The 22341-nt window shown below is 38.1% G+C and overlaps 1 protein-coding gene across 2 annotated transcripts in view; it reads right to left on the reverse strand.

Annotated features, from left to right (window-relative positions):
- GRID2 (glutamate ionotropic receptor delta type subunit 2) overlaps nucleotides 1-22341 on the reverse strand; it is a 1547682-nt gene that overhangs the window by 620298 nt on the left and 905043 nt on the right. For both annotated transcript variants that reach the window (XM_062199157.1, XM_062199156.1), the window contains one exon: nucleotides 2645-2698. In XM_062199157.1, the coding sequence (XP_062055141.1) occupies nucleotides 2645-2698 (54 nt within the window). The remainder of the gene's footprint in view (nucleotides 1-2644; nucleotides 2699-22341) is intronic.

The following is a 22341-nucleotide window of genomic DNA, read 5'->3' on the forward strand; positions in this document are numbered from 1 at the left end:
ATAAGAAACTATATATATATGTATATATATATATATTTTTTTTTTTCCATGCTATTCATCAGTAAGGAGATATATGTAAGTTTACTCAGATAACTTTCAATCTTGTATGACATTCATAGGTAGTGGTGATTTCTTCCAAAAAACACACTGACCCTTAAATAGTGAATAAATGACTGTTTTATCCTGAGTTGCTGTATTTGGGTTCATACTTCTTAGATTCAGGTATAGTTTTAGGAGGTGAATTGAGTATAGAAAAAGATCACTTTAGGGGATCCTATGGTAATCCTATCAAAAGATGGAAGGGGATGTCTATTTCTATTTAATGATATAAATTTAAATTTTATTTGATTATTACATGTATCTAAGGAGGCAAGAAGTAACTTCTTTTTGCTTATCAGATCTATTGATATGAACAAGTAGACCACAGCTTATCAGAAGTTGGGTATGAGATAAAACAAATTGATTAGGAAGAATTTTTATTTTCAAAGAAATTAATGTAGAATACATTAAACTAAGACAAAAACTAGTGGAATAAATAACTACAACTGAGTTAGTGGAAATTTCTGAAATATCCATAATGTGAATTATCAAAAATTTTAACAAAACCAACCTAAGTTTCACTCTGGAAATGATTTTTAAATCCCATTATCAATTGTTAAATCAACAACGGGAGTCACTGTACACTTGCTCCCCATGTAGGATCTCTGTCCTTAATGTATTGCACTATGCAAATTAACTAGTAAAACTAGTACTCAACAGTACTTTATACTTTGTATATCTTTGTGGGTGCTAACTGTTGAAATCTTTACTTAGTATATAGCAAGTTGATCTTCTGTATATAAAGATAATTGAAAATGAATATTGATGAAGAATGGGATGGGAAAGGGAGTGAGAAATGGGGTGGTTGTGGGTAGGAGAGAGGTTATGGGGGGAAAAGCCGCTATAATCCTAAAGTTGTACTTTCAAAATTTATTAATTTATTTATTTACTTATTAAATAAAAGTTTTTTAAAAATCTCATTGTTACCATTCATAGCTGTATCGTATTTGGTTAATTGTTTAATTTATTTAAATCTTAGTTTCCTTGCAAAAATAGAAACAAAGCAATGCAATTAGAAAATTTATCCTAGAGGATTATCAAGATCCTGTCCCTTTTGCCCTTCCCTCTCTGTTGCTGACTAAGTCTAGATGGAAAATTAGAAGCTATTCACTGAGAAGCAGATCCCATACATACACATTGTCCAAATACATCTCAGAAAAACACATCTTAATTTCATGAGAGAAACACAGTGACAAACCATGCAGCCTAAAGTTTGGCAGACCAAAACCAGATTTGTATGCTGTTTTCACTCTCTTTACCTTGAGTTTAAAAACAAAAACAAAATTCAATCAGTGAAGTGGGGTTTACCAGAAAAACTGAAAGTTTTTCTTATTTTTCTATGAAAGGAGAAATACATCTTCTACCCTCTTTGGACTTCTTTCTCTCTGTACTTCCTAGAATAATGTTTATTGTATAACAAAATAAAGTGAGAAAATGATCTGTGAACCTCAAAATGAAATGATCATTATTGCAGTATGATTTGAGTGAAACTGTCAGGCTTTATGTTAACAGCAGTAATTTGCATTTCATTTAATTTTTATTATGAATCTACAAAGTAAATGTAACTATATGTGTATATATATCATACATATATATATATAGTACAAATAAATTATTTGAGATGCAGGAAGATTATATTATGTATCAATAATAACACAGCTAATAAATTTTAGAGCCAGGACTAAACCCAACTTGCTGACTGCAAAACCAGAATTCTTACCCCAAAATTCTATTTCACCATAAAACAAATCTTGCTATAGTTCTATACTTGATATTCACAGAAGAATGCATTATACTGAATCCTAAATAATAGTTGTCATCGGATACTCTGTCTTACTAAGGACAAATTCACATGATCACATTATTTGTCCATGATTGATCTACTCATCATCTCTGATTCTGACTGCTAATGGAATAATTTATTTCACAGGGGTCTTGGGGGTTGTCGTATATTTTTCATCTTACTTTTTGCCCTTGTAAAAAACAAAACTTTCACAAAGTATTTGACAAGTTTATGGATTCCAAAATATTCATACTTGTTCCTGGAAAGGGGAAAATATTGGTTCTCTATTCATATTCATATGATAAACTATTTAATCCTTGTGTAGAGGGGGTAGATATAAAAGTTCTAGAAACAACATTAAAATATAAATGGAACACAAGTACTCCACTGGGAGGAAGTCACTTTGCTTACAAAGAAGAACCGTACTTTTTATAAAGATGATCTCCCTAAGCAGGCAGCATGTGCCAACAGAAAAAGCTAAAAGATACTCAGTAGGGAACAATTTCTCCATTTATTTTATTCACATAAAGCCCTTTATCATCTTTAAAAATGCTCATTCTATTTTTGTTTAACAGCATTCACTCAGTAAGCTAAAAGTTTACTTCATGTTCTATCTCCTTTTAGAAATTCAAGGTCATAGGGAATGCTATGACTCTCTCTCTCTATATATATATATATATATATATATGTGTGTGTGTATGTGTGTGTGTGTGTGTATAAAACAGGACAGAGAGTTGACAACATGGCTTAGTTGGGCTTTACCTCATTTATAATGATCCAGTGACAGTCAAAAGCAACCAAATTAGTCTCCACAACCTAGAATAGAAAATAAACCAGCCATCAGTAAGCATTCATCATGGAAATGGACATACTTTGCAAATAGCAAGCAAAAAAAAATGAATCACTTGTTATAAAGGTCTCTGTTATTCAATTCATGATAGAAAATCATTAGCAAAACACTATAGAAATATTTATGTGTGACATGTAGAAGCATTGCAGACTTACTAATTAAATTTTAAATTACAATTCTTCAAAAGCCTAGAAAAGCATGGGTTTCAATAGAAAAACATTACTCGTATAAATAACTGTTTTGTGATTTAACTGAGAATTGAGCTCAAATCTCAAATAACATTCTCTATCTCAAATAACTTGGATGTCTTTCCTATTACCTACCTAATAAATACTGAAGTACATATATTTATTTTGTGTGAATCTAAATTAATATTTTCATCTTCTGATACTTTCCTGTGTGTAAGTTAACTACTGTCTTGACAAACTAAACTGCTCTGTGTTCGTTTGAAAATCCTTGTGTCATAAAGTAGAACTAATTCTAAAATCACCTGACTATAAAACAGGAAAAGCTGGGTGGGTCTTTGCCCTAGTGGTCAAGATGCCAGGTTGAGTTACCTGCAGCCCATACTGGACTGCTGGACTCAAGTCTCAGCTGTGCTCCTGATTCCAGATTCCTGCTAACCTACAACCTAGGAGACAGCAGGTGGTGGTTCAATAGTTGGATCCTTGCTATTCACATGGAAGATACAGACTGAATTCAAAGCTCACAGGCTTAAGCCTGGCCCAGCCCAAGCCCTTGCAAGAGCTTGGGGAGTGAATCAGCATATGGGACATCTGTCTCTGTCTCTCCAACAACTAAATACATAATTTAAAAAGTATTATAAACAAGAGATATTTTATTAACATTAAGATATCGGCAGTGCAAATTAAATTAAATCATCATATGAAAGTTATCTGTACCCCCATGGTTACTACAGCTCAATTTACAATAGCTAAGATATGGAATCAACCCAGATGTCCATCAACTGGTGACTGGATAAAAAATTGTGATATATGTGTAGTATGGAATAGTACTCAGCCATAACAAAGAATGAAATCCTGTCTTTTGCAACAAAATGGATATAACTTGAGACCATTAAACTTAGTGAAAATAAGCCAATCCCAAAAAAGACAAATATCATGTGTTTTCTCTGTGGCAACTAATAGAGTACCAAAAATGTAATGTATAGGAGTGAAATTGACTTTTAGAGATTCGATGATGGTTTATAGCCCTTGTCTCTACTGTTGAGGAACAGTGTTTTTCCTTCTCACTATTTGTTGAATTCTTTACGTAGTGTAGGGTTAATTTATGAGTATAATGTAAACTCAACATAGATCATTGTAAAAGCTAAGAGAGGGAACAAAAAAGGAAGGAGGAGAAGTGTGGGAGCATGAACAGGAGGGAGGGTAAGGTGGAAAGTATCACTATGTCCCTAAATCAGTATGTATGAAATCTATGAAATTTGTTCAACTTAAAAACAAATTAAAACATAAATAAACAAAAAAAAATATATGGACAGGGAATTTTAGTAGCTTTTAGGTTGTTAATAAAATGAAAGGGAGTAAAATTTATATAAAAGGAAAAGCAAATAATATGTTGTAGCAATGTTGGTTTACTAACGTTTGATACATTTATTTGAAATATTCCATGGCTTCAAGTCAAGTGTGTGTGTGTGTGTGTGTGTTTATGTGTATAGTGGTTTTTGCATGAAGGTTTCTGTTCCATCATAAAAATCTTATCACACATGTTGTTGGACATGTTCTTATGATTCATGTTGAGATTGTTCTGTAAGACATTATTGTTACTTTTGAAAAAATATTGGGTGTCACATGAAGATAGCTTCTAATAACTAGCAAGGAGTTATAAAGCATGAACTGCATTTGGGTGGTTATTCTTTATCCTACTGAGAAATACCTACTGAAAAATGCATTCAGAAGTTCTATTGGATATATATATATATATATATATATGTATTTATGTTATTTTATTCAATATTTTCTAATAATACATAACTATTTGCAGAATCTCAGTTTTAGTTTGAAATTTTGGTTTAAATTTCATGCTACATCTATGCCTCATACTAGTCCCTGGGAGCTTGCTAAAGCATGTAGATAATGCATGATCAGAGAAGTGAGAATGTTACCTGCTTTATCACCATTATCATATTTGAAGCACCCACATGTTCAACATATAAGTGAAATAATGTAGAAAATATGACCCAAGGCAATTTTCAGTTTAAAAGGGAAAACATCACTTCATAGCAGTAATGGCAAACATTATGTCTAATTTTCTGATTATTTTTCTTTAATAGTCTCACATTCTATTAATGAAGACTATTATAAAATAAGTGGAACCTTCATCAGATTGTAAAAGAATACACCCAGATACTTAGATATAAAGAAAGTAGTCTCAATTGTAAAATGGAGAAAAACACGTGCATTTGGGAAAAGAACACAATTAAAATATGGAAATAGGAAGCATTCAGAGAAAACAGTAGTATAAGCCAAAATTTAGGGAGTACAGATTTAAAGTACTTCTGAAGCAATATTATTAGTAGAGAGAAAAGATGACTCAATTTAGCTTAAATTGGCCTCTTTGAGGTAATCTGTTCCATGTGGATAGAGTAAGCAAAATTTCAGCTGTGAGAACTGCATTATCCACAGAAAGTTTTAAGCGAGAAGTTTTGTGCAATAGCTATTTAGGAACTACATAGATGGGAAGGGTTACAGAGTAACATTATGATAATTCATCTAGACCATTAAACTGACCTTCTACTCAGTCTTTTTTAAAATAATCTTTTAGGCAAAAGTGTGCAACAGGATTGGGACACAAGACTGACTCTGACATCCCAGTAAAGAAGAGAGGCGAATATGTCATCTAAGGCCGTGGCTGTAGCCACTGCACAACCATTCTTTGCCTAGGGTCAGCAGGGGGCTAATTCTCCTTCCTGTCTTTGGTTTAGTCATGAATAGTGAAACATATTTTATAAGTGTAAATTAGGAATAATTTAAAAAATAATAGCACACTAATGCAGATAGATAAAGCATATATCGTCAATTTCTACACTGGGGCCCTATTCCTAGGTGGGTACCAGGTATCTCTGAACTCACTGTGGGTAAGCAGATATTTGCCCATTCGTCTCAAGGCGCATTTTCAAGAAAGGGGTTTACTGGAGCTCCTATCAGGATTTCAAACCCTCCGTTTCTGACCTGGTTTTCTGTCACATTGACTACTCTCAAGTCATTAGTTGTAAAGCTTCCTTCCAAATGAGGTTACTGCACTATGAACAAGTGAGTGGATTTCAAGTTTACCAGCAATAAAAGATAATAGCCTAATAGTTGCAATTCACTTCAACTTTTAAGCAAAATTGAACATTCATGTAATAGAACCCGTTCTCCTATTCTGCTAGGCTGTATTTCTGCAAGGGAGGACCACAAAACCACATGACTGAGCCCTAGCCAATAGAATGTGAGCAGAAGTGATGTCTGCCCCTTAACGTCCTGATGCAGAGAACCTCCCATCTGCTTGGGTCTGCACTCTATCCTTTCTTGGTTACTGGGCTTGTGATGTCATGCCCAGAGACCTCTGAATGACACAGGTGTTCCCGTGCAGGTAGCAGGCCTGCCTTCCCTAATCTCTGTGATGGTACAGTGCTGACGTCAACTAATACTCTGCTTAGGGAGACATGACATTTTGGGTCTGCTTGTTAGAGTAATTTAGCCAATCTTAAAATCTGCGAATGCAAAACATTTTTCTTAATCTCAGCTATGGACCTTTGCCCAACCTTAATATGTTTGAATGAACATAGTTACTGGGATAATTTTTAATTCTGTGATTTTATAAAGGTGTTGTTTCAAAATCATGCAATGGTTTTTTACCTCTTCATGAATATTGAATGTTGAAGATGTTTTCTGCAGGTACATTTTGCTTTGGGGAAGAATTATCCTAAAATGGTACTTAAGAATTCTGTAGTAATAAAACAAACTGTACACATAAACACAATTGAAATCCACATATGGCTGTGACACCATATTTTAAAGAAGCTGGAAATTTTTGATTGCAACATGGTACAGAAAGTTAATGTTTTCATCCATCATCTGAGGAAAAGTCCACTAAAAGAGACATATAGGAGCCAGCCTCGTGACACAACAGGTAAAGCCTCTGCCTGCAACACCGGCATCCCTTTTGGGCAATGGTTCATGTTCTGGCTGCTCTTTTTCCAATCCAGCTCCCAATTAATGACCTGGGAAAAGCAACAGCAGATGATTGAGTTCTGGGGCCTCTGTAGCCATGTAGGAGACCCAGAGGAAGCTCCTGGGCTCCTGACTTAGGCTTGGCCCATTGCTGGCAGTTGTGGCCATCTGGGGAGTGAACCATAAGATTCTCTCTCACTCTCTCTCTAACTCTGTTTCAGATAAATAAATAAATCTTTAAAAAAGAAAGCACTTTATATACAATTTGTAAAAAAAGGGAAATACCATTTCTCTTAATTATTAATCCTCGTATTCCTTAGGTCTAGCTTAACACTGTCATGACTAACTAAGGAGTTGGCATGTGCTCTCTGATCATTTGTAATTGAATATTGTGAAAAGTGGGTGATGTTGAAAAGTGGCTAAAAGGGTAACTAATTATTAATAATAGAAGGTGCACTTACTAGAGAATTCAACATTCTGGTCTTTGGAAACACAATACACTTTCAGTTCTTTCACTCAAATGACTAGTGTAGTTCTAACAATAGAAGACATGCGAGTGTGCTTCAGAAAGTACATGGGAAAATTGAATGGAAATTTAAGTTTATTTTGGTGTGAAAATTTCCATGCATAGTTTTTTTATAATATGCATTTTCCATGAACTTTTGTAACACTATTTATGTACGTGACTTCAAAATAGCTTTTCACCAAACTTTTCTTTTAATTTCATTCCCCATGAACATTTTGAAGTACTTTAAAATATATATATATACACACAGAGTGATGAAAACCTACAGTAGAATTAAAAGAAAAAAAAGAAAAAGGAGCAGTAATATGGTTTATGCTTTTCATATATTATCAAATTGAGCCGATGTGTAGTACACATTATTAGCAAAGACAGATTTACAAAAAAAGAAGTTCCAAGCCTTTGTGGAGTTAACAAAAGATAACTATTTAAAATCCCAAATCAATTCATTTGATTATTTCTGTATTTCTTAGCAATATTAATCCCTTTCCACTTGATACACTTAAGCCTAAGTAAAGCTCTATCAAACTAGTGGCATTACAAACTTGGAGGATTTACTTTGGGATTTGAGAAGTTATTTTAAGACATCTTAGAATTTTTAAAGCTTATATATCTATTTCCACAGTTATGTTAGAATTCAAAGAGGGAAAATTAATTCCTTTTCCCACCTTCTTTATCTGGGTAATGCATCTCCTATTTTGGCAGTAAACATCTGAAATCAATAAAAGGAATTAAGAATTTTTATTAAAGTTTTATTTTCAGATGGGACCTACTGAATATTCAGGCATATCATTGTCACAGCTGTTAAGTCTCAATGTATGAATGCTTAGTTTTACAAGTTAATAAACACTGTGTATTTTTAAACAAAAATTTCATAAAGTTTGAGGGTGTCACGACATAATAAAGATGCTAAATTAATCTTTATCAAAATAATATGATCATATGTATTTATATTAAGTGTGAATAATAACATTTATTGATTCTGCCTAAAATATATTACACTTGAGCTATCAAAACAAAGTGGCAAATCCATAGGGAAAGTAAAAAGTTATCCAACGGGGACTCCGGTATGTTTGGTTATCAAAATAACAGAGGAAATCAAAGCATGAGTTTTCCTTGGTAATCTGTTTCTTCTCTCCCATTTATTCCAAAATTCTCTTTCATTGTTCCATATACACAAATTGATAGTGCAAAGAGAGCATTCCACCTGTTTTTATAAAGCTGATGTCACATCCATATATGTGAATCATAACAGAAGAGACTATCCCACCTCCCAAGACGCTGAGCTTACTTTAAAGGAATTGAGCAAAAAATGGAAAAAGAAAATCATGTCCTGTCAGGAAGACAGGCGATGAGTAAAGACAGACCATCTGTCACTGGCAGGAACTTTAGAACTTCGGAATCTTTAGAAAAGCCTGACAATATTTCATCACGTCTCCCATCATTTGTTCTCGAATCTTTAGATGTGCTAAATATAGGAAAATGCATAGCAAAGAAATCAACAACACTGCCAAAGTGTGTGTCTCACCGGTAATAAATGTGGAACAGTCCCTACAAGTGCACAGGACAATGTAATTGACTAAACAATAACAGCAACATGCTGTTTTCACTCAGTGTCGTGACTTAACTAAATTAAGCTTGTTCCCTTTGCAGGATGCCCTAAAATACTACACATTTATGCAAAGGTTTCCAGTGCTCTGAGCTCCTGCAGCAGCAAAGATAGCAGCTGTCTGCTTCTCTATTCTCCCCATTTACAATGGTCGGGTGGGAACCAGGGAGTAGCAGGCCTAGAGAGAGGACACCAGCGGTTATTCTGGAACAAGTGGTCAGAAAAATAGTAAAGAACCAGTCCCTCCCTGGTTCTTCATCTACAGCCACACTGCAGCTTGTGTCAGCATTGTGAGAACTGTTTTCTCACGGACATTAGTAAATGTTTTATAGCCAAATAGATTCAGAAATGCTACGTTAAGCAAAGTTGAACAGATGTCATTATAGAATGAATCCAGAAAACTCTAACAAGCTAATATCAATTAGAGATATAATTAACATAAAAGTCAAGTTAATATGCAATATTGTTTCAAATATTAATATCACGGGACATACAGCTTCAAATTTGTATGCATGGATTCTGAAGTCAGAGTCCATGCCTCTGTTTTCTTGGTGTGACTGAACATATTACCTGCTCATAAACTTCAATTTCCTCATTTGTCAATAGGAATAATGACAGTGTCCATCTAATAAAGTCATAATGAAAATTATTAAGTGAGACACTGGCCCACAGCAAATGAAATAGCAACTATTTATATTTTAATATACATGTCTTAGGGATCTCCAGGAAAATCAATTTAGAATACAGCATATTCTACATGGATTTCACCACAGAAACCATTTCCCACTGTAAATCTCAGGGGATTAGTCCATTTGTGGAAATGTAAACTAGAATCAATGTCAATTTACTTACAGATTTCTAAGAGATCTGAAATCATTTTGGAACCCATGGGGCATTCTATAATTTAAAATTACATTCCCTTGATAATCCCACACCACTAACAGAGGAAAATATTTCCACAAAACAGGAGCAAAAGATGAGTGACTATAGTTTATAGAAGACTCAAATGCATATGCAGTAGTTCTCACCAAATGGTCACATATATTCTTCTTCTGTTTTCTCCCTTTCTAATGAAACAAAACAAGACAAAACGCTCTATGCAATGAAGTATGTGGCAAAGGGGTACATAGTGTCTAACAGATTTTTAGCAAGAAGTTCATGGTACAAAATAAAATAAATCCAATGCCCTGAGTGCTGTATATGGTAAACTGTGTTACCATTGGGGGAAAAATGTAATTAAATATTCTAAGTCTCTGAAATGCACTGAGAATACAAGGCTCCAGTAGCCCTTAAAGTACACTAAACAGGAACTTGTTTCGTTTTCATTGTTTCCTTTAGATGTGTTTGTGGTTGTTGTTTCTCTTCTCACTAGAAGAACCGGAGCCACAGTGTAGGAAGACGTTGTTGTTTGGGTAGCTTCCATTTTTAAATCCCAAGTGTACCCAGCAGATGGCATCAGTAATCCCTCATGCTGACACTGGACAGCGTGGGGACCCTCTGAAAGGACCGTCTTGTTTGCATTTCCCTGGAGCTCAGCATGGGTCCCCAGCTCTCTCTGTCCTTATCCAAGCAGTCACTATCTGCCATCCCGCCCTGTGCCTTTTACTGTAGAATCTCGGCTCCGATCAGCCAGCTGGAAGACCACAAACACACTTTCATCCAAATCCTCTTGCCATTACTGCCAAAGTTATTTCATAAACGGATATGCTAGATTTATTGTTACTGCTGTGCAGTTGGGTCTTCCCACATCCCCTGGGAGACAGAAATAAGCCACTGCTGTGATCTGGCCAATGACTACGCTTGCCTGCTAGGCTTCCTAATGTGTAAAGATGGGCATTAATGCGAGAAAATAGAGACTCTGTCTTCATTATATGGCACACACCCACCTTCCTGTCCTAAATTATTGTACAAGGACTGAGCAGCGGTTAAAGGAAGTTCATGATTTCAGCATTTTGCCCAATAAGAACATTAAAAAATGTTGACAATTATTACCAGTGCAAGGGACCACTGAGTTAAAGCTCTCCATTCTTTCTGAGCTTCTGCTGGTGCTGGGGTGGTTTTAGATGTGTGCTATATTGATTGATGGTGTGGCATGCTGAAATAATTAAGAAAAGTATTGTTTGTAGAAGGACAACTCCTGCATTGCCTATTTTGCCATATTAAAAAATGTTAACTTTTGACACACACAACCAGGAAATTACATTAAAATATTTATTTTGTTTTTTTTTTAATAGCAAAATGACACTTGCAGAGTAAATTAATTCTTAGATGTGCCTGGCAAGCAAATGAATATGAACTCTAATTTGGATTTTGATCAGGGCTACAAATGATGACATGGGAGCACATTGACACTTAATGGGTAGGATTTATACATGAAGACTTTCTTGGGATCTTGAAGCAAATAAAGAAAAGAAAAAAAGATTCTTATAGAGAAAGCCACTGATCCTATCTAAAAGCAGCAATGGGCCCTTCCCAGCCCTGAACCTTCACACCTTTGCTCTGCTCCTTTCCATCTCCTCTCTAGGCTCTCTCCTTGACAGTGTGTTTCTTAGAACTCAAAGACTGAATCAAACGTCAAAAATTTTCCCACCTCCACCTCCTGAACTCCATGTAGTATTTCTCCACACTCTGCTTGACCAAGAGATAAAATAAAGTCTCATCCCAGCCGTAAAGAACTGCATTTAACTAGGCAAGTGACTGTGGTAGCTGTGTTATATTTTGTAACTCCTCTTCCCTCCAGTTCATCTACACTGGCTTTCCCGCGGCTCCTCCAGTTTGGTCCAGGCTATGCCCTACCCTTGCCTCCTGAATTGCCCTTCCAAAAGCAATGCACGCTGAGCTTCTTCCTTCATGTCTCTTAGGGATCTGCATGCATGTCACTTCCTCTTTGTAAATCCTCCCTGTTCCCCATGTGTCTATCATTGATTTTTGTGGTGGTGCTCAGAGCATCTCTCCAAGCTGAGACACACACACACACACACACACACATGCTTATTTACCATATCTTTCTGTACTCCAGGAAACAAAGCTTCAAAGGTTCACAGGAGTAAGGACTTTATTTTGATCACCTGTCTATCCCTTTACAACAATGAGTGAAAAAGTAGTTTCAGTAAAGTGTTGCCAGGGACAAAGCAGAATTTACTAAATCTTGTTTGTGGGCAAAAAGATAAGCAAGTTGCCCTAACTCATTTTGTACATCTGTGAGGTCAACTACTTCACCTGGGATTTAACTGTTTGATAAACTGGTATGGAAAGGAAGTTATTAGATAACGTTTAATTTCAAAGAGTTTATCAGAAAATCAACCCATTCACATTTTCACAAGATCTAAATTAAGAATAATTTGATTATTTATGTGATAACCAACTATGGATGCATTCAATTCAAAATCTCCCAAGCCAAACACTCCAGAATGTAGAGGCTTTGAAGTACTAGGAAAAGAACATAAACGTTAATTACATGAGGGCCAGCATTGTGGTGTAGTGAGCAAAGCAGCCACCTCTGGGCTTAATGCCCCATGTGGGCGCTGGTTATCGTCCCAGCTACTCCGCTTCTGACCCAGCTCTCTGCTTATGGCCTAGGAAAGGCAATGGAAGATGGCCCAAGTCCTTGGGCCCCTGTACCCACATGGGAGACCCATAAGAAGTGCCTGGCTCCTGGCTTTAGATTGGTCCAGCTCTGGCCGGTGCAGATGGAAGATCTCTCTCTTTCTCTCTCTCCTTCTCACTCTGTAACTCTGCCTTTCAAATAAACAAATAAATCTTAAAAAAAAAGAAAAAAAGAAGTTGAATAGCTGGACTTGAGTCCAAATTCTGGGCCACCCTTCCTGACAATCAGGTCTACCATTTACTGTGAGTCCAGGTCCCTGACGATCTGAAAATAGCTTTCTTCACAAGTGTGTTATGAGAACTAAATGGCTAAATGTATCTAAAGCACTCAGGACAATGTAAGTGTTCAAAAATCACTCAGGCTACTGCTGCATTTTTTGACAGTACAAACAAATCACTATGAATGCATTTATTGCATTTAGAAAATGTGGAATGCTATTCACAGTATAATAATAATAATAATAATGTAAGAGAATATTAATTGATAAGTTATATGTACCAGGTGACAAGTCCTTATATATACAGATTTAATCCTCACGGCTTCATCCTATAAGCACCACAACTATGTCCATTGTACATATGAAGAAACAGAGGAACAAAAAGCTTAAGTAATTCACCAAAATTACAAAGTTAATTAGGGGTACAGGCAGGATCAATAATTAGTCAAGAGCTTTTCCATAAAATATTCATTTAGCCCTTCTTTCAAAGTAGCAGAAACCATTATGCATTTCTTATAATGAGAATTACAGTTAAACTAAATGTTGCAGAACATTTTGTGTTATACACTGGAGTTTTATGATTTTGTACTCCTCTGTGCTAACTTTTAATCATCTGCTGTACATCACATACAGAGAGAGGCAGACAGAGAGAAACTCATAGAAAAATTTGGGAAATGAAGTGATTTCATTCATCATTCTGTTAGGTAGGAAGTCAGTTATGAGCTTATGTGTGTGTGACAAAGGCCTAAAGAGAAGATGTCTGTGTCCAGCATATGTATCTGCATCTCAAAGTCATCCCGATAATGTTTCTGGGGCAGCCTGGTATTCATATCCTGCCCTGCCCCCTTCTACCCGGTAACCTGCCTGCTGGGGGGTCCTCCCCCCTTCTGTCTAACAAATCTTCCACAATCTCCCAGATGCAGCCCAGTATCTGCATTTCAAACACCCTGCTCTGGATCCCAATTCTCCAGGGGGTCCTGCTCACTCTTCCTCTAAACTCAGGACCGCACCAGCTAGCCTTCCTCCTGTCTGATACCTTCAAGGGAAAACACAGATAAAAGTTTTTCTCTTTACATCCAAAAAGCCCTTTGTTCCAAGAGGAGCAGAGGTGGGGAAGCAAGCAAGACCCATCTCCTTAACAACCCCCACCCCCCACCCCAACCAGACTGCGCGCTCAGCCCTCTGCCTCTCTGCTGAGCCGCCTGCCTGGTCTGGCCAGGTGTAATCTCTACTCAACCATGTAACTGCGCCCCCCCTCAGCCCCCCCAGTCCGAGCGACTGTGCACTCTCTCTCAGGCTCTGTCTGGAGAGGTGCCCATCCATCCTTACGGACGTCCCTTCCCTAATAAACCTTGCTATTTTGCCTCCCACTACTCTGTCTCACGCCTGAATTCTTTCTTGCACGAAGACAAGAACCCTAACATTCTCCAGTAACAATTCTACTTCATGACCTTTTGCCTGGAAGTGGTGTAAGAAAAGTTGCTTTTCCTTTAGTGAGATTCAGTATCCGATGGAACAAAGACATAAGCCTCAGCCAGTTTAGGTTCCTATTACCCCTGCCTTCTTTCAAGAGACCAGTTCTGTCTCACACCCTGTATTGTTCACCCCACCCCCTGCATTCTTCCCCAGGTTTGGAAGCCAACAGGCCAAACTTGAAAAATCTGTATGGAGAAGCTCACCTCTGCCCATTGCCCCCACTCCCACCCCTAGCCCACATAAGATATAAGGCCCAGCCCACCGGGGTCTGGGCCCTCTGCCACGTGTTCGATCTGTGTGCACACTGGCAGTTTATTTTCTTTCATTAAATTCATTCTGGCTGCAGGTTCCTATTCTGTCTCCTCTCTGTTCTGTGCCCACTTTCTTACAGTGTCCACATTCTTTTTAGCTTGTGAGAAATTTGTTACTCTGATTAACTGATTAAACTACTTTTTTCCCCAACCTGATATTAACCCAAGAAATTTGTGCACCTTATATTTGACCAGATAAACACTTATCTATTCCTATTCTTTTATTTCAACAGAATTTGCCATTTTCTTTACAGGAAGAAGGTCCAAAATTCTTAGAGAAGGAACTGTACAATGATTTTATAGATTGTGCCAAGAAGTAAAACTGGCAATTAAGGATCCAGGTTCCATGGGTAAGCAGTTGATCGGTTTACACCTGTTCTTATAGTAATGAAAGTCTTTGTGGAGCGTCGTCCTACCTGCGTGATAACTAGGTAACCCCTGAGGAAGCCACTATGGAAACTGATTGTTATTCAATACAAGACATTCCCAGTTTAATATTTCTGCTATCCTTAGGCTTTCCCAGTATTACATGGGGGACTTTTTAGAATTTCAAAAGTGATATAAAATGTTCATGATTCTAGAATCAAAAGACTTCACTGTGGGAAAAAGTATTCAAAAAGTCTTCCTGGTTTTAATATACAACGTATCCAAAAGAAAAAAATACAGGAATGCAAATTGTGAACTACCATGCCCCCTTCAAAATCAACCTGTGTCATTCTCAAAGCATTTAAGCTTACTGGAAGAATGATCGTTGAAAGTTTTACTGAATCAAAGAACTTCATATTTTCTGGGGTTCTCAATTTTTTTTTCCCTGATTTCTTCCCAAAAAAGCAGTCTTGCAGCCTACTGTAAAAAAAAAAAATGTTTTCAGAAGTGTTGGACTTGACAGCAATGGACACATTCCAGACTTCCAAGCAATTGACTCTCCCGTCTGTGCTATTTCACTACACTGAAATATAAACTACCTTTTCTTACCATTGACAAATCACCTTATGGTGTTAGCACTGTGTTTAGTAACAAAATGTCAGCTGAAACCGAGGCACCAACTGCTAACTGCTCAAACAAAATGTGACTTGCAGAACAGAATTGCTGAGTTTGACAAAGCAACCCATGCTATGATCACATAAGCCAAGTATATGCATGACTGTCTGATGCATTTCAGTGGTCACAGATCTCTCCAGAAGTTCTTTTGAGACTTTTTAAAAATTCTATGTGTATGCTTGACTCTCAGTATTTAATCATTGCACACTTCTACAACCAGAGTCATCCTAAAAGTCGTTTCCACTTTTGAGAACTCACAATCCTATCTTTGCTTGAAATAGAACACACAACTCTGTTTTGGTGTCATTACAAATCCATGGCTTCCAACCCCTATGGGACACTTATTGCTGACCATAAATTCTTTTTTCTGTATGTACAGTGCCACAAATGGTTGCTTCCCCTTTAAACAGAAAATGAATAATGGGCCGGCGCCGTGGCTCAACAGGCTAATCCTCCGCCTTGCGGCGCCGGCACACCGGGTTCTAGTCCCGGTCGGGGCACCGATCCTGTCCCGGTTGCCCCTCTTCCAGGCCAGCTCTCTGCTGTGGCCAGGGAGTGCAGTGGAGGATGGCCCAAGTGTTTGGGCTCTGCACCCCATGGGAGACCAGGAGAAGCACCTGGCTCTTGCCATCGGATCAGCGCGGTGCGCCGGCCGCAGCGCGCTACCGCGGCGGCCATTGGAGGGTGAACCAACGGCAAAGGAAGACCTTTCTCTCTGTCTCTCTCTCTCTCTCACTGTCCACTCTGCCTGTCAAAAAAAAAAAAAAAAAAAAAAAAAAAAAAAAAAAAAAAAAAAAAAAGAAAATGAATAATGGTTAACAGGTAGAAATGGTTTCAAGCCCTCAAATATTTGCTCCTCCCAAATCAAAATCAATCCAAGACAATCCTTATTTAAATACTAATAACTAACAGCTATTCAGTGTATATTACATTTGAGGAACAGTGGTTAATAAAGATATAAGTGCACTTTGTAAACTGTTACTATAGTTATCCCTATTTTACAAATGAATACACACCTTATTTTCATTCCTCCCTCCTCTATAGCCTAATAGGCATTTTTTTTCTCTTGCAAAGGGACTAACCTTCAATGCTGGCCTGATCCCTTTCTTCCTTTTTTTTCTTGGAGGGAGAACCTGACTGGATTATCTAACTCATTCTTTTTTTTTATTTTTTATTTTTTAAACAGGCAGAGTGGATAGTGAGAGAGACAGAGAGAAAGGTCTTCCTTTTTGCCGTTGGTTTACCCTCCAATGGCTGCTGCGGACGGCGCATCTTGCTGATCCGAAGCCAGGAGCCAGGTGCTTCTGGTCTCCCTTGCGGGTGCAGGGCCCAAGCACTTGGGCCATCCTCCACTGCCTTCCCGGGCCATAGCAGAGAGCTGGCCTGGAAGAGGGGCAACCGGGATAGAGTCCGGCGCCCCAACCGGGACTAGAACCTGGTGTGCCGGCGCCGCAAGGCGGAGGATTAGCCTGTTAAGCCACGGCACCGGCCTATCTAACTCATTCTTACAGTATTCAACATTGCTCCATGTACTGCCAGCGGGGCTGGAGGTTTCCTTCTAGCTAACACACCACCTCTCTGTAAACCCACCTACACAATCTTCTTAAACATTGCTTTGATTGCTCTCACTCTCTTCACTCCAGGTCTGCCACAGAAATAGCAGGAACCCAGTGACCTGCGCCATCGCTGCTATCTCCCAGCATCTGATCACGAGGAAGCTGCAGTCAGAAGACAGAGGTGGGTATCAAATCCAAGGCACTCTGACATGGAATGTGGGAATATTAACCTCTAGGCCAAATGTTCACCTTTGGAAAAACTCTGAAGCACAGATCGCTGGGGTCACCCCAATAGCTTCCAATTTTGAAGGTCTGGCATGGGATCTGAAAATTTGTATTTCTGGTAATTCCCAGAGGATGCTATATTGTTGGTTGTGAGTGATTTGGGGATCCACTGCTTTATAAAAACTCGTTATGAGGGTCCAAGTGACAAGATTTGGTGTTGCTCCTTAATCTATTTAATTTATTTAACAAAAAAAAAAAAAATCAACATTTTTGAGCACCTGAGATGCAGACACAGTGCTGGGTCCTGGAGTCATTTCAATGAATAAGGGTTGTTAGTAAAATGGCACACCCAGGACATCATTCTAGACTCTAGCCCTCCCTGCTACCCTCCCCAATCCCCTACCCCGCCACCATTGCTAGAAGCCACGTGGCCAAATGACCCAACCACAGGTGTCAGCTCCAGTCCCACCCTAATATGGGATTCCCTGCTTCCATTTCCCTGCCTGCCCCCAGCAAAGGTTTAACAGGAGCTGTTCCCAAACACATGCCTTCTCTCGAACTCTCTTTCTCTTATGCTCTCCTACTCTCTCCCCCTCTCCCCCTGGCCCGTCGGACTTCCCCCACCTGACAATAAACCTTTCCTCTAACTCCGGTGTTCAGTGTGTTTTGTGGCAGCCTTACAAGGGTGACTTTGTCCCTATCTAAGCAAGGCTGCAGCCTAGTTCCTTGGGACATATATTAGGAACAGGAAAAGCACATTATTAGTGCCAGTCTACATGTAACAGTCCAACAGTGCTGGCACCTTTCCATAGAAGGCAACAAAAAAAAAGGCTAGTTTAGAAATCATATTGTTAAGTCCATTGCTTATAAATAACTTATTTGAAGTAAACTTGAACCACACCACACTATTGCTGTCCATACCTCACTCTTCACAACAAAGATAATAGTTCTGCGCAAATTATTTTGATCACACCTATTTTCTATTGGGGGTGATGTGCTATTACATAACACATTGAATTTTCAGGATTTGTAATCATAAATATTATTTTTATTTTGCCACCATGTTTTTCTTTATCCCAAGTGATAAGGTCAGTCTTGAGTAAAGACTACCAATAATATCCTGAAATACATCACTGGGATCTGCCTGTTCTTTGTTTCTCACACACACCATTCCAGGTTCAACAGCAGGGATCAGTTCCGCTAAGTTGTTAAATAAATGATACATCAAGGCTTGCTTCAAAGTACCTGAAGGCAGATAAACAAAAAAAAAAAATATTCTGGAGATTACTATATGGATTTGTGCCTGTTACCCAGCTTTTCTCTTGAGAATTAACCTTCGTTAAGAAATATAGCATGGGATCTAAGAGTGTGATGTGGTACAATTGTGCTCCATCACTCAAGGGGTGACCTGGGAATACATGCCAGGGCTTAACTGGCCCATTTTAAAGAGGCATATAACAACTATGAATCTCCCATATGTGTCATGGTCTCCTAACTTGGCACTTATGTTCGCATGATTATCTAGCATAATTTCATGTTTAGCACAGCTGCTCAGGTCAGAATACAAAAGAGAGCAGAGAAGGATCTATTTGATAGATACCTGGGTCTCCCTCAGACCCAAACAGGTGCACTGACACCTGCAATTCTGAGCCACTGGTTTTCCACCATAGAAAAATTTGAAAACAGTCAAATAGCAAGGTGTTTGGCAAGCTTTAAAAGCTTCTTTTCAAGATGACTTCAGGTCAGAAATTTTGGCTTAAGAATATTCTAGTACCTGCTGTTTTTTTCTTTTTAATTTATCTATTCAAAGGTAGACAGGGATCTCCCATCAATTATTTCTCTTCCTAAATGCCTGTAACATTTGGGGCTGAGCCAGGCCAAAGCCAGGAGACAGGAACTCAATCTGAGTGTCCTAAATGGGCAGCAGGAAGCCATGAGCTTGAACCGTCACAGCTTCCTTTCAGGATGTCCATGAGGAGGAAGTTGGAATCAGGCGCAGGGGCAGGATTGAAACCCAGGAACTCTGATAGGAGATGCTGGCGTCCCAACCTGCATCTTCATCACCATGTCAAATGCTCACCCTTGATAACTATTCTTATGAGAATTAAAAACAAGGATGTACTTGAAGAGAAGCTCATTTCCTGGTCTGATTATCCCAGTTCCTCAAATGGAGTGATGGGTTTTTTTTCCTTTGTTTGCTCTGCTTCCTCAGTTTGCTTCTTCTGTAGACTTATTGGTATGATACAGATGGAGCTTGAAAAGTTATGCACTCCACTATATATAAAGGAACTGTTGCCTAGTGAAATCACGGAAGGTGGGGGTTTGATTTAGTATGCTTGTGTGTGGGGATATACTTCACTCTGATTTTCAACATGATTTACAAAAAGGTACACTCAGGATATTCTTATAATAATAGAATACTTCTTCCTTAAGACTTATTCATCCCTCATCTTTCAAGTACAAAATTGAGAAGATCTAAAGGACACGGCAACTTGTATCTTACACTAGATGTCCTATACAATTCACAGAACTGAATTGTATTTAATTATTTAATAATTTAAAATATAATTTATTTACTAGAGAAGACCATATTTTCCCTAGAGTTTTGGCCTATTCCAAGAGTTTAATTTTCAAGTTCTTTATGTGAGTTTTGAAATTATTTTAAATACAATCTTGCCATAGTTGGTTATCTCATTTTGTTAAACAGCAGAAAATCATTAAGTTTATATATTCAGTTCTTATCTGGGTAAGTTAGGATTCCTCTCTTACAAAGGCATGGTTGTATCCACAAGACAGTGCTCCCAACAACAGCAACTGAATATTACCCAATCTCTACAGTATTTTTGACTGTAGAACATAAAGTGCGAAAAACCCAAGGGACCCTTACTCTGGTGTTTGGTGTGCTTTATGGCGAGTGTGGCTAAGAGCTAATTGCAGATCTCTTGCTTCTGTACACATCAGCTTTGCTTGCTAACACTTGGGGGTAAGAATGTTGCCAAACTAGAAACAAAGAACTGGGCCTGAGAACAAGAAACAGGGCCCGATCTCAGGCAGGTTTCACAGACGCCCTTCCCAGATGCTCCACCGAGATTAATGGGCAGAACATTCCTCGGGTGTTCCGAGAAAATAGCCCCCTTACCCCCACCGGGGCAGCCACTCCCCATCTAAAAGGACCCAATGAGTACCCATGGTAACCTTTAAACTAGACAATCGAGCCAAACCCCACGAAATATGTTAATCATGTGGTTTTTGCCTTTAAAAGATGCTTGTAACTGCTGCTCGGGGCTTCTCTTCGCTGCTGGCGACAGGGAGCCCATTTGCGCAAACGCCAAATAAAAATTCTCTTGCTTTTGCATCTACCGGTCTGGAGTTTGGGTCTTTGGGCAACCACCTGAGCGCACTGGATTTCCAAACTTGGGGTCCATCAAGAGAAGATCATTGATGTTGAGAGATTTGGAAAGTATAAGAAGAATGTTAAGGGGCTGGTGCTGTGGCACACTGGGTTAAAGTCCCAGCCTACAGTGCCGCCATCCCATATGGGCTCTGGTTCTAGTCCTGGTTGCTCTGCTTCCCATCCAGCTTTCTGCTATGGCCTGGGAAAGCAATAGAAGATGGCCCAAGTCCTTGGGCCCCTGCACTCGCATGGAAGACTGGGAAGAGGCTCCTGGTTCCGGCCTTCGCATTAGCTCAGCTCTGGCCGTTGCGGCCATTTTGGGAGTGAACCAGTGGATGGAAGACCTTTCTCTCTCTCTGGTTCTATTCTCTCTGTAACTCCTCTGTCTTTCAAAATAAATAAAATAATTCTTAAAAAAAAAGAATGTTACGTGGTCATGCAGAAATGGATAGAGGACAATCTCGGTACAAGGAGTACCTCTGGTGGGCACTACACAGAACATACTGGAAAGACAGACCTTTTATGAAATATCAGAATACATAAATAAATCATTAAAATACAATTTTTTGTACAGGATGGGAGAAAGCAGTCAAGCCGTGCTTCTAATGAACTGATCCTTCACCATGGTTGAATTCATTCTAGGTATGAGTATTGTCATGGGGTAATACAATTAGGTTATTATAAAAACTGCTTTTAGTTTTAATTTTTTTCTTAAATTAATAAAAATTTAAAAAAATAAAATACTCCTTTATCCTTCTAAGTTTCTTCAATTTAATTTTCCATATATTCAAATATTATTAAAAATATGTAGCTAATTAACTTTATTTAAAACTTTTGATTCTTGGACTTATACAAAATCATGCCCAGAGCTAATAAAATCTCAGAGATTAATCAAGATTAAGATTGATTTCCAGATAAATATTCCACAAAGTACTTTACAAAATTTATGATTCTAAATAAAAATCACAATTACTGAAAAACTTGAAACATTTTCTCATATTTAAAACTGTATCTTAACTATCTTTTCTTTGTGACAAAAGTTCTCTACAAAGTTAATGAAAAAATTACATCAAAAACTCAACCTATTCAAAATAAAATTAGAATCAAAACAATAATTGAAATGGGAAAAAGGTCAAAGGATGATCTAGTTTTAAATTAAGATAAAGAAATTTCATCATTTGCCTAAATCTTATATTTTCCCTCTTCCCTAAGTTCCCATTATTGGAAAATTTTTAGTTTTGACTATGAGCTTAAGAAAGTTAAAAACAAACATTTTGGGGCCGTCACTGGTGTAGCGAGTAAATCCACCCTCTGCGGTACCAGCATCCCATATGGGTACCAGTTCGAGTCTCGATTGCTTTGTTTCCTATCCAGCTCCTTCCTATGGCCTGGGAAAGCAGTAGAAGATGGCCCAAGTCCTTGGGCCCCTGCACCTATGTGGGAGACCTGGAAGAAGCTCCTGGCTCCTTGCTTCA

This window comes from Lepus europaeus, chromosome 8 (assembly GCF_033115175.1).
Source record: "Lepus europaeus isolate LE1 chromosome 8, mLepTim1.pri, whole genome shotgun sequence".
In the NCBI taxonomy this organism is placed as follows: domain Eukaryota; kingdom Metazoa; phylum Chordata; class Mammalia; order Lagomorpha; family Leporidae; genus Lepus; species Lepus europaeus.